The 13,078-nt window shown below is 40.3% G+C and overlaps 1 protein-coding gene across 1 annotated transcript in view; it reads left to right on the top strand.

The window, feature by feature from the left end:
* lamp1a (lysosomal associated membrane protein 1a) overlaps positions 1–11,459 on the top strand; it is an 18,352-nt gene extending 6,893 nt beyond the window's left edge. The window contains exons 3-9 of the mRNA XM_052126467.1: positions 778–994; positions 1,162–1,329; positions 2,816–3,012; positions 5,200–5,322; positions 5,403–5,469; positions 6,900–7,067; positions 9,913–11,459. Coding sequence (XP_051982427.1) covers positions 778–994; positions 1,162–1,329; positions 2,816–3,012; positions 5,200–5,322; positions 5,403–5,469; positions 6,900–7,067; positions 9,913–10,052 — 1,080 coding nt within the window. The 3' untranslated portion in view covers positions 10,053–11,459. The remainder of the gene's footprint in view (positions 1–777; positions 995–1,161; positions 1,330–2,815; positions 3,013–5,199; positions 5,323–5,402; positions 5,470–6,899; positions 7,068–9,912) is intronic.
* The last annotated feature ends 1,619 nt before the right edge of the window (positions 11,460–13,078 follow it).

Genomic DNA, 13,078 nt, shown 5'->3' with positions numbered 1-13,078 from the left:
TCACACGCACACACACACACACAATCACACATATACACACTCACGCACACAATCACACGCATGCACACACACGCACACACACTCGCGACACACTCACGCACACGCACTCACACTCGCACACACTCACACGCGCACACTCACACACGCACTCACACGCGCAACACACGCACGCGCGCAACACACTCACTCGCACGCGCACACATTCACGCGCGGACACTCGCACACACACACTTACACGCGCGCACACGCACTCGCACGCGCAGACACGCGCGCACGCACAATCACACACACTCGCACACACACAATCACACACACTCGCACACACACTCGCACACACCCAATCACACACACTCACACACACACACACACACTCACACACACACACACACACACACACACACAATCACACACTATCACGCACACACAATCACACACACTCACACACATACACACACACACTCACACACACACACACACACACATACACACACATACCACACACATACCACACACATACCACACACATACCACACACATACCACACACATACCACACACACTGACCATTAACGACATGTTCACTCAGATCTGTCATTAATATGTTGATGAATTAAATGAACCATTAATGAAACATTAGATTGTTCATCACTTAATGTAATTAATGTCACAATGTTCCTCAATGGTTCATATAATAAACTTTATATTTATATTTTCTTTTGCTGTTGGAGTGAAATATGACCCATTCAGTTGTCTGATGTGCTGTTGTGTATTGCTGTAGAACAGCGCTGTGTTTATGTTGCCCGCATCGGCAGCGGTGGGCACAGGAAGTACCTGCGGCGGCAGCGGCGTTCCTCCCGAGCTGGCGGTGTCGTTCGGTGACGGTCACACACTGTCTCTGGAGTTCTCCAGTGATAATAGAGTATATTCAGTCGCCAATCTGAGTGTACAGTACAACCTGAGTGACAGCAGCACCTTCCCACAATCCACCAGCACAGGTGAGACACAAACAAAATCTTTATTTCTAGCCAGTATTAACATCCTGCCCTCAACAAAATCTGATCACAAGTGGACCAGCATTTAACAGCCTGTTTGTGATCGGTTCACCCGAGGCGGATAGCACGTGTAAACAGCAGTTAATCACATGTGTTTGTGTTGTTCACAGGACTTGTTTCAGTCACGACGAACGCGCCTGGCATGTCCGCAAGGTTGAACTCGACCTACAGATGTCTGAGCGCTGCAGCAGTCAGTCTGGGCGGAGCGGGCGTCACCGTCACCTTCTCTGATGTTCGGATGGAGGCGTATATGCTTGGAGCAAACCTCAGCATAGACGGTACAATGTGAAACACAAGTTGGGCAGGACAAATCAAAGAGCTTCAACATTATTTTTGCATTCCCTTGCATTTTTGCATTATTTATCCATCCCTTACACAAACTAACCCTGTTTTACTAATGTAACCACACTTGAACTATGGTATTTAACCCCTGAGGGTGTTTTTAAAGATTCCCTGTTTGAGTTGCATACCCAAAATTAAAAAAACGAAAGAGTTTCCATAAAAGCGAAAGAGTGATTTATTACATTAAATAGACTAAAGAAGTGTGTTCAATAGCATATTATCATATTAGCACATTATTTCCCAGTTTGGAATGCCCAATTCCCAATACTTAGTAAGTCCTTGTGGTGGCGTAGTGACGCACCTCAATCCGGGTGGTGGAGGACAAGTAACCGTTGCTCCGCGTCTGAGACCGTCAATCCGCCAATCTGATCATGTGACTCGTTGTGCATGACACCGCGGAGACTCACAGCATGTGGAGGCTCATGCTACTCTCCACGATCCACACACAACTCACCACACGCCCCATTGAGAGAACCACTAATCACCACCACGAGGAGATTACCCCATCTGACTCTACCTTCCCTAGCAACCGGGCCAATTTGGTTACCCCATGTGATTCTACCCTCCCTAGCAACCAGCCCAATTTGGTTACCCCATGTGACTCTACCCTCCCTAGCAACCGGCCCAATTTGGTTACCCCATGTGACTCTACCCTCCCTAGCAACCGGGCCAATTTGGTTACCCCATGTGACTCTACCCTCCCTAGCAACCGGGCCAATTTGGTTACCCCATGTGACTCCACCCTCCCTAGCAACCGGGTCAATTTGGTTACCCCATGTGACTCTACCCTCCCTAGCAACTGGCCCAATTTGGTTACCCCATGTGACTCTACCCTCCCTAGCAACCGGGACAATTTGGTTTCTAAGGAGATCTGGCTGGAGTCACTCAGCACACCCTGGATTCAAACTCATGACTCCAGGTGTGATAGTCAGCGTCAATACTCACTGAGATACACAGACCCGCAAAAGTCTCATTTTGATTTAATGGTGTTTTTAAAGATTATGTATATATATGTGTGGCTTTTTTATTCAATATGTCACATTCAGCACTCGTGTGTGTGTGTGTGTGTGTGTGTGTGTGTGTGTGTGTGTGTGTGTGTGTGTGTGTTTTATTTTGCATTCTGTAGGAAGAAAACAAGACTAATAGAACAGAATGCAGCATCTTTAACACCTTAAGTTGTTTTAACTTGACAAAGTGTCTAAAAAAATTAAAGAAAATGTGATATGCTGTGATGTCTGTCTAGTGCGTGTTGAAATAGGAATACACAGACAAACACAAACATGTTTGGTGTGAACAGCCCTTTTAAAACACTGATGTGTTCTGGATCAGAGTGTCTGTAAATGTGACTTGCGTTTTATTCCATGTAACTGCTCATGTTGAAGTTTAGTCGTGATGTGACACGTGTGTGTGTGTGTTTTCTAGAAAGTGTTTGCAGTGCTGATCAGAAGGCTACAACTGTTGCCCCGACACAAACACCCAGAACAACCCCTGCCCCTGTTCCAACGGGCGACCCGGAGCGCGGCAGCTACAATGTCACCAACAGCAACGGAACCGTGTGCCTGCTCGCCACAATGGGACTACAACTGAACATCACACACCTTTCAAAATCACAAAACAAGGTGATGACACTCACACACAAGGACTGGCATCGTGAGGTACTTTACAGTGAAATTTAATGAATCTCAATACAAACAAAAACAATATGCTAATAAACACAGTAAATATTTATATAATTATTAAGATTATTAAATGAAAACTATGGCACAGCTTTCAAGTAGTCAAATCAATGAAGTCAAGTGTTTTTAAGTAAACCATTAGCAATAACTACGTTTCCATCCAAGGATTTTTTGTGAAAGTTTTACTGCATCAAAATAAATAAAGTTATCGCTAAAATTTCACAAGTGTCGACATCATATTTTTCTGTTTAACTCGAGCGCATAAACTCTGTCGATACATCAAATGTCGTGAAAAACTGGTTTGGAAACTGTTTTTGTTGAGAAAGTTGGCATTAACGCAAACATGTAGTGTCACATGACAGCGTTTGCCCCAATCGTTCGCCTGTGTTACCATGACGACAGTATATATCCATGAAATCCAGTTTATTGTACGTGATTATGGATTGATTTTAACGGCATATATAGATCTGATCTTCCAGAAGTGCAACACTAATATCTCGTATCATGCACCGGTCATCGATAAGTACAAGGAGAACAGATGCATGAACACTGTTTGAGATTAATCGCTGTAAACATCCGTTTATTTATTAAAGTTGCTTTTCAACATCATTTAAAATAATAGACGGCAGTCACAGAATTAGCCCATAATACAAAACACATCATTTCTGTGCACAAGATGTTTTAAATGACAAATAATACTGGAGAAAAGCGTCAGTGTGCTTCTTTGGAACACGAACATAAAACCCAAATCTATTAAATTACTGTTTAGCTATATTATTAAATTACATTAATTACCAAACGAATAAATAATATTGTTGGGTCTGTAGAAATGCCTTTTCTGTACACACACTTACATTAGCCGAACCTGTTCTGTAGAAGAATAAAGTCTGAATGATGTTCTTAGAATGTTCTAGACTTTTCTCTCATATAAACTATCAGAACTATTGAGTTCACTTTCAGAAACAACTTATGAACATTTTAAAACATTTAAATATTTGACATCTCTCCCTCTTTACCTCGGATCATTTACTGCTTCAGAAAATATAAATCACATTATGATGCTAAAATTAATTTAGATGATGATCAAGTTCAGTTGCTGGAGAAATCTGCGGGACATGATGCAGTTGTCATGGTGATTTAGATCAGATGTTAAAATATTGAATATGAGGAATGTATCATGTATGTAACGCTGATATTACACGCATCAATGTTTCTTTAATATCCGTCACACATCAGAAACACATCCATGATGATCCTGACACTGAAAGATTCTCCAATACTTGAACAGGGTCATGACGATTGGCTTTCGGGCCGTAACCGATGGCAACCTGCGATAGGTGCAACATCAGGACCGATATTACAGTCCCATCAGAAGAGCAACTGCTCCCTTTAGATTGCAATTCCTCTTCTGATTGCTTTTATTTGTTCATTAAAATGACAGTAATCTGACTCATTTCAATAATCTCCCATTTTATAAAGACTTCGGGGGAAATGAGGAACATCTGGGAGGCGAATTAGCGATAAACACATTTCTGAATGGAAACGGCTTCAGGGCAGATTTACTTTGAGATAAACCAAAACGTGTGTGACAAAGTGTTTTTTAGGCATGACATCATCACGCACACCATTTTAATCCATAAAAGCCCATTTGAATGGAATCAGGCAGAAGACGGCAAATTTAGCAAAAAACTGTTTTACGCATTTTCACTTTGTCGATAACTAAACCGCGCGAAACGTGGATGGAAACTAGACTAATGAAATAAAGAACAAAGAAACAAACTATCAGCAGTATTCAAGAAACAGAAATGGGAAAAAAGTAATTAAATATAAATGTAAAACTTAAAGGAATAGTTCACACTCATTGTTTAATCACCTTTATGCCGTCTTTGTTCTGCATAAAACAAAGGAAGATATTTTGATGGAAGTGTGAGGTCAGAATGTCAGTATATCTTTGGCATAAAGGTGATTATTTTTGGGGGAACTATTCTTGTAAAATCAACTCAAAACATACTTTCATGAGACCATCAGCAACCGTCTGCAGTTACAGCCTTTGAAAAACTGAACGTGAATGTTCAAACTGTACCGGTCTGTTTATGTGTATATAATAATTCTGATTGTTTCTCCTCACAGACCGTCAGTGAACTGATGAATCTGCAGCCCAACAGAGCAACAGTGACGGGGTCATGTGGGGTCACAGTCACCACACTGACGCTGACAGAAGATCAGACCAATCTCAGCTTCACTTTCACTATGGTCCGTCTCCGTCTGTCTGTCAGTATGTCCTTTAACATCTCTTCTCTCTCGTATTAATGTGATGTTTTGTGTGTCTGCAGAACTCCACCACACAGAAGTTTCATCTGAGCGCTGTGAACGTGTCTGCTGACTGGCCTGACATGACGGGTAACAACAGCGTCTCAAACACATCACAGTTTCATATTAAACATGTATATAATACAAAACACATCCAACACAGAACATAAAATCAATTAGCTTCGATAGCTTCACGCTAGTCTCTGTGGCTTCCACGCACAACTCGCCACACGCCCCACTGAGAGTGAGAACCACATTATAGTGACCACGAGGAGGTTACCCCATGTGACTCTACCATCCCTAGCAACTGGGCCAATTTGGTTGCTAAGGAGACCTGACTGGAGTCACTCAGCATGCCATGGATTCAAACTCACGACTCCAGGTGTGATAGTGTCAATACTCGCTGAGCTACACAGACCCCTGTAAAGAAAACTTTTGACATTTTTTATTGATATAGATTATGATACATTCTGAGATTCTCAGCCTAATAAACTGTTGCAAAAAAATACCAAACAGATTGCCAAAAATGTACTTGGTTTTCTTATTTTTCTGATTTGACATTATTTATCTCTGGGTGTAAATAAGGAGGCTCTGAAAAACTGCTTTTGTTTTGTTCCCAATCATGTCGACTGTATACGACAAATCAATGAAAAGTTCCAACATTACAAATATAATGTATCATAGTGTCCAAAAACATCTCCAAACAAATAAAAGATAATAATTGTACATAAGAACTAATTACACATGCAAACACAACAATGACTAAAGGTTTGCATAGCATGCAGACATGATTTTAGTCATGAGATTTCACAGAATGAGTTTCATTCTGTGTCATTTGAGTCATCATTGAGTCTGTGTCGTGTATTTGGCGCCATCTCCTGGTGGTCATATGTAACATTGTGCTTCATGTGGATTATCTAATGATCTATACATCTGATTATCTTGTGTGTGGACTCCATTGAAAGATAATCACAGACTCTAAATAATGATAACTGATATTTTATGTTCTGTTTATTATTCATGAAGTTATAAATGAAAATGCGGCATATAAGCAACACTAACATAATTGTCAAAGAGATATATGTAGCTGTTACTCGCTGTATTTTCATCTGTGAGTAAAACAAATAGTCTGGTTGTATTTTACTCTTTAAGAGCTTTCAAACAATATATGACACATGAATATTTGATGAGTTTGATGTTTTTATTGATTCAATAATATGTGCAGTGCAAGATTATTAATAAATGATCAAAACGCAACATTTCTGATTTATCTGCCGATTTCAAACATTTGTTCAGTTTTGGTCATAATGTCACATGCACTGGAAAATAGAGCTTCTAAACTTTCAAACGACACCTGTTGTGTTGGTCAAGACTGTTTCTTAATATATTGACAATATTGTTTTTCCTCACGGGCCCACCGGCGGAGTTTAAAAGGTTAAATGATAAAGTGTTAGATGGATTCATTGCAGCCATGAGATGTAGATCTTGGATTAACACTAATATTGTATGTGTGTGTCCAGCTCCATTCTCCACAGCGAACAGTTCTCTGGAGTATTTCCAGGGCAGCGTGGGCCGCTCGTACATGTGCAGTTCTAAGCAGATGCTCGCTGTGACGTCCACATTCTCCATCAACACATTCAGACTCCAGCTACAGCCCTTTAATGTCACTGGAAACCAGTTTGCTGCAGGTATGAAAGTGCTGTTGCATGTGCTGTTTGTCTGAGCCAATCGGACGCTTTTAGTTAATTTGTCCAAGAAGGTTTTGCTGAACCGTTTCGTGCATCCAGCTTTGTCATCATTTAAAGACACAGGATTGAAGAAAAAGGCAAGAAAATCAAGTCGCAGCAGAACACCGGCGTCTCTAGTAGAGGTAGTGTGATAGTGTGTTTTGCCGATAACTTTGGTGGTGATAAAGTCTGATCTCTGATTAATCAGCCGATAGTTTTCAGAATCGATTCATAAATGTTACAACATTTTCTTAGTTGGCACAGACATCGAGCTCAGAGTCCAAAATGAATAAAATCCCAGATGTAGTTTATATTGCAAGTAAAATCTCAGTAATAATCCAAAAAACAGATTTTTAACCCTAAACAAGCCTGAAACACATCAGGGACTCTTATTTTGAAATGACGGAGACTCTGTTACAATGCTCTATATTTAACATTTACCAAATTAACCTTTTTAAAGCCTATATATTTAGAGATGCACCGATTACAATTTTCTTGGCCGATTTCCGATTTTTTGCAAGTGTGACCTGCCGATACCGAACTATTATTGACCACATATAAAGAAAATCTACCTTTCTTCAATGCAACATTTTATTTTCATAATAAAATAAATTATTTCCCCCAAACTGCACTAAGTTACAGGATCTTCTCTCACTTAAACAACTCTGAAAATAAAGTGCTCTGTGACTGAAGGTAGAAATAACAATTAACTGCAAATGAGTTGCTTTATATAACAGATGTCATTTCCCACTATTTTTATAAATGGACCTTTTTCTCTTTATTACTCGTCTAACAAAACAATTAAAAACTATCTGAAAAACTGAAAAACTAATTAACAAATTACAAATCATTTATGACCACAACCTGGCAACCTACAACCCATTTGCGCTGTTGATATCCGCGCAGGCAGTAGACGCGGGGTGTTAAATCAAGCATCACTGGTAGAGGGGAGGAGAAGACTCAGCTGGTGCTCCGGTGCTAAAAACTAAATATACAAATTTAACAACAACTGGATGGAAGAATTTAATTTCATATCCCGAAGCCATATCGACAATGCCCACGCCTTTTGCAATGTGTGTCACACTGATTTTAATATCGGACACGGTGGGAAAAATTACATGAAATCACAACGGCACAATTTGTATGTATTTATCCTGCCCCCCCTTCCCCTCTCCCGGATTTGTGTACCCAAATGTTGACAGATAACAGGCTGCGTGTGTGACATGACACAACGCAACATCAGAAAGTACCTCCTACTCCGCATCGAGGAAATGTATCAGATTTCTGTCCCTCTGTCCTCAACTATGGAGAACAGCTGGTCATCCAGGACCGTGAATTACATCATGTTCCTCGTAATTGTTTTGGTATTTTCGCTGCTCATACCAAGGAATGATGGGAGACGCTGCTGACTTGTGACTGGCTCTGAGCTCTGGCTAGCTTTAGCCGCTTTCCCTTTTTAGCTTCTTTATTAAAATGGGCATGTTCAGCTGGGTGATGGTGTTTTAAATGTCTAATTAGGTTTGTTGTTCTGAAAGTTATTGTGGTGGTTCCCCCGCGGTTTACTTTGGCCTTACAATTATTACACATTTCCAACTTTATGTATTCTTCACTCACGGTGAAGATCTTCCACGCCAATGACATGTTTACATGCGGCTGTGACGTTACTGCCTGCGCCGCTGGGAACAAAACGGACCGGCTTGAAATCGGAAAGACGTGAGGCTGACCGGCTGGTCACCGGTCCGGCCGAGCATGCAGAAAATCCGGTCCCTGGCCGGTCGATCGGTGCATCTCCATATATATTATTATTATTATTATTATTATTATTATTCACAATATGAAGTTGGAGACACAATGTATGTGCTGAGCAGGGATGTTTCTATAGTCATATTTTGCTTTGCAAGTCCTCGTGTCCATTTATAACACGTGAAACACTTCATTTTCAGAGGAATAAAAGAAAACTATCGTAAACTATCGGCATATATTTCAAAAAGCAACTATCAGCACCGATTAATCAGTAAAACCGATATATCGCTCCACCTCTACATGTTTTTATAGGTGAAGATCATTTGAAGTTCACACGGCATCTAATAAATTAGACATAAGACACGGCGGAACGATCAAAGGATTTTAGATATTTACAATTACATTTCACTTGTTAAAATGTATTTCTTATATCTGTAATTACATTTGCACTAATAATAAAACAATGACAACATTGATGCAGAAATACACATTCCTGATTTAAAAATGTCATTAAACTAGTAAAAACACAGTTACTGATATTTATCATTCATTTCACATATTGTTTGTGTCGTTTCTAGTAAAAAACATATTTGAGTTTTATATCAGTAATTATATTATTATGAGTAAATGTCCGTTTCTAATATCAACAATTTAATAACTAGTAAAAATGCTAACTTTAGATATCTGTGAATTTGTTTTCACTAATGGCAGTTCCTATTTCTCATATCTGGAATGATATTTTATTACTAAATATCTTTAATTACTCTCTAATTTATGGAGATCTGAAATACCAAATCTAATGTTGTAATACATTTACATTTATCAAAAATGAGCATTTTTACTAGAACAGCTGATACGTGAAATTGGAATTTATTGCATTGGTGAGTATATATTTACAGTAAGAACAATTCAATAATGATTACAGGGTCATAGAATTAAAAACCGTCCGTTAGTAGCATATAAAGATGGTTTTATACGGTTCGTGTGATGAAAATGTCTGATTCACTCTCCCGATCTGACCGTGCAGCACTGACTCAGTGTCTCTCTCTCTCTCTCTCTCCAGCGGAGGAGTGCCGCGTGGACCAGGAGAACATGTTGATCCCCATCATCGTCGGAGCGGCTCTGGCGGGTCTGGTGCTCATCGTTCTCATCGCGTATCTGATCGGCAGGAAGAGAACTCACGCCGGATACCAGACCATCTGAAACATCCCCAGCGTCATGTGATTGGCTGATTCGGAGCGAGTGAGTTTATGTGAGAGCTGGTTTAGGATTGTCAGACTTTTTTCTTACTTGCTCGAGGTCACGATGCATCAGTCCATATTCGTTCTCTTGTGTGTCACTCGGCTCTCTAGTTCAGTAGTCCAGGAGTCTGTCCCAATCTCAAACTGGTTCAGACCACTTCATGTGCTCAAGTCACTTCACCGTGTACCCTTAATAGTGTTTTTGTTTTCTAATCTTTGTTTGTATTTCTGCATTTAAGGAGTTCTCGTGTTGATTATGTTGTGCTCAACACTCGCTCTGTGAATCAAAACACAAATATTCATCTCGTATTAAACACCGTTTTCTTTAGAAGTACTTTTCATTTCTTGATATGTTAAATGTTTTTAATGAGGAAAAAGACTATACAAGTAATCAATGTTGTTAATAAATACCAGCTGTGTTTGTTTTAATGCTTAACTTTGAAATCATGTGCAGATAATTCAGTCAGTAGTGTTGTAATGTTCAGCCCTGCCCTTAGTAGTGCTCAAATTCATGTTCACTATGAACTAGAGAGCTGTAGTGTGTTTGCCCGGGTTCATCATGTTTTCAATTCATGATTCACTCCAAATGATTCACTCCAACAGATTCACTTCACCTGATTCACTCCAACTGATTCACTCCAACTGATTCACTCCAACTGATTCACTCCAACTGTTTTAATCCTAATGATTCACTCCAAGTGATTCAATCCAAATGATTTAATCCTAATGATTCACTCCATGTGACTTTAGAAATGTACACCGCGTAACAGTCAAGAGAATTCTTTGTTCCTTCATTTGTGTATTTCTGATGCCAGTGTGAACAGATCTGAACACTGTTTTTTGTTTATTTGGATACAGCTGGGATGTTCATAACCCCACATCGATAAGAACTCTTTAAAGACATGCTTCATGTTTGAAATGTATAAATAATCACATGTTTCCTGACAACAACATAAATGTACAATGATGTTTCATTTGTTAACAATGAACAGAAAATGCTTCTTAAAAGGATAAAAGATCCTTTAAATATAACCATAAACTCACTTTAGAGAGAATAAACCTGGAGGAGTTCAATCTGAAGATTTGAATCAGTAGATTTGAGGATTGTGTCTGAAATATTGACTGGAGAGTTTCAGTTCTTCATTCAGGGTTTCTGAAGTTTATTGCAAATATTATTTATTCCTGATTAACAATTGAATTTCTGTTTGAATTGTTCTGCAGTGAAAATCTCTAGAATTGGATGTAATCCAGATTGTGTCACCGGTCGGCATTTCTACCCAGGTCACGGTAAACTACACCGATCAGCCACAACATTAAAACTACCTGTATAATGGTGCCCTCGTGCCACCACAACAGTGCCAACCTGCATCTCAGAACTGCATTACTCAAATCAGCCCATCTGACACCAACAATCATCCATGTGATTATCTAATCAGCCAATCGTGTGACAGCAGTGTATAAAATCATGCAGATACGGGTCAGGAGCAACCTAGCATTCGGTCCAAATCACATTTTGTTTCCCCATTCTGATGGTTGATGTGAACATTAACATGATTTTATACACTGCTGCCACACGATTGGCTGATTAGATAATCACATGGATGATTGTTGGTGTCAGACGGGCTGATTTGAGTAATGCAGTTCTGAGATGCAGGTTGGCACTGTTGTGGTGGCACGAGGGCACCTACACAATATTAGACGGGTGGTTTTAATGTTGTGGCTGATCGGTGTATAAACACACACACATATATATGTATATATACAGTACTGTGCTAAAGTTTTAGGCACTTCAGATGCTTCACAAAAGCATTTGTCTTCAGATGGTTATTTATAGCAAATAGAAAAGATTAGAATAGAAGAACGGAGCCCTGCAACAGATGGCATTGCCCCAACAGTGCCACCCACTGAACATTGTGTCAGGATCGGGGAGGATTGGGGCTGTTGTAAAGGTAAAGGTGGTCACACTGGATATTGATTTAGCTTGTTTATGTTTACTGGACTTTGATTGGCATTAAGTGATGAATGAAACTGTTTATGGCATTATTATTGAAGACATCCTCACTATAAATCATGTCTCACAAGTGCATAAATCTTCTGCACAGTACTGTAGATACACACAGACTAGAGGAGAAGTGCTCTTTAGGGCTGGGTATTGATGCAGGTTTCCAAAGTCACTATGATTCTGATTCATCTGGGTGTATTTCTGTTATAATGTCCATTTTGCTCCCTTATGAAAACAATCTCTGTCATGCTGTTAATTATACAGGTGTCCTTCTTACTTGCTAAATTATGAATATGTTCATTTTGTGCTGAGTGACTCCAGCCAGGTCTCCTTAGCAACCAAATTGTCCCGGTTGCTAGGGAGGGTAGAGTCACATGGGGTAACCTCCTCGTGGTCACTATAATGTGGTTCTCGCTCTCGGTGGGGCGTGTGGTGAGTTGTGTGTGGATGCCGCGGAGAATAGCGCGAAGCCTCCACACGCGCTACGTCTCCACGGTAACGCGCTCAACAAGCCACGTGATAAGATGCGCGGATTGACGGTCTCAGACGCGGAGGCAACTGAGATTCGTCCTCCGCCACCCGGATTGAGTCACTAAGGCATCACGAGGACTTACGGTGTGTTCACATACAACGCAAAGAGAATTTTCGCCTCTCATTGCTCCCGTGAGTATTCCCGCTTCTCTTCTGGATAAGGACAGGAGGCGGGGCTTCTACGACTTGGTTAATAGTAAAGTACCAATAGTTGGAATCATGTAGTTGCGCATATTTTTAGATCTTACCAGGAACCTCGCTCACTTTCCTCCAAGCGATGTCTTTATTCGTCCGGTCTCTGCACATGTATGACGTTGTGTCGTACAATTCCGGGTGTCCACACACCGCTACAACAATTCTTCCATTTTTCCAGATTTATTCTGCTACTATGTCAGTACATCAGTGACATCCAGACAATCTCAATGCTGACAGGCTTTCACAACAACGCGGTGTGC

Source organism: Xyrauchen texanus, chromosome 5 (genome assembly GCF_025860055.1).
Source record: "Xyrauchen texanus isolate HMW12.3.18 chromosome 5, RBS_HiC_50CHRs, whole genome shotgun sequence".
In the NCBI taxonomy this organism is placed as follows: Eukaryota; Metazoa; Chordata; class Actinopteri; order Cypriniformes; family Catostomidae; genus Xyrauchen; species Xyrauchen texanus.
This window is presented reverse-complemented; position numbering and strand designations above follow the sequence as displayed.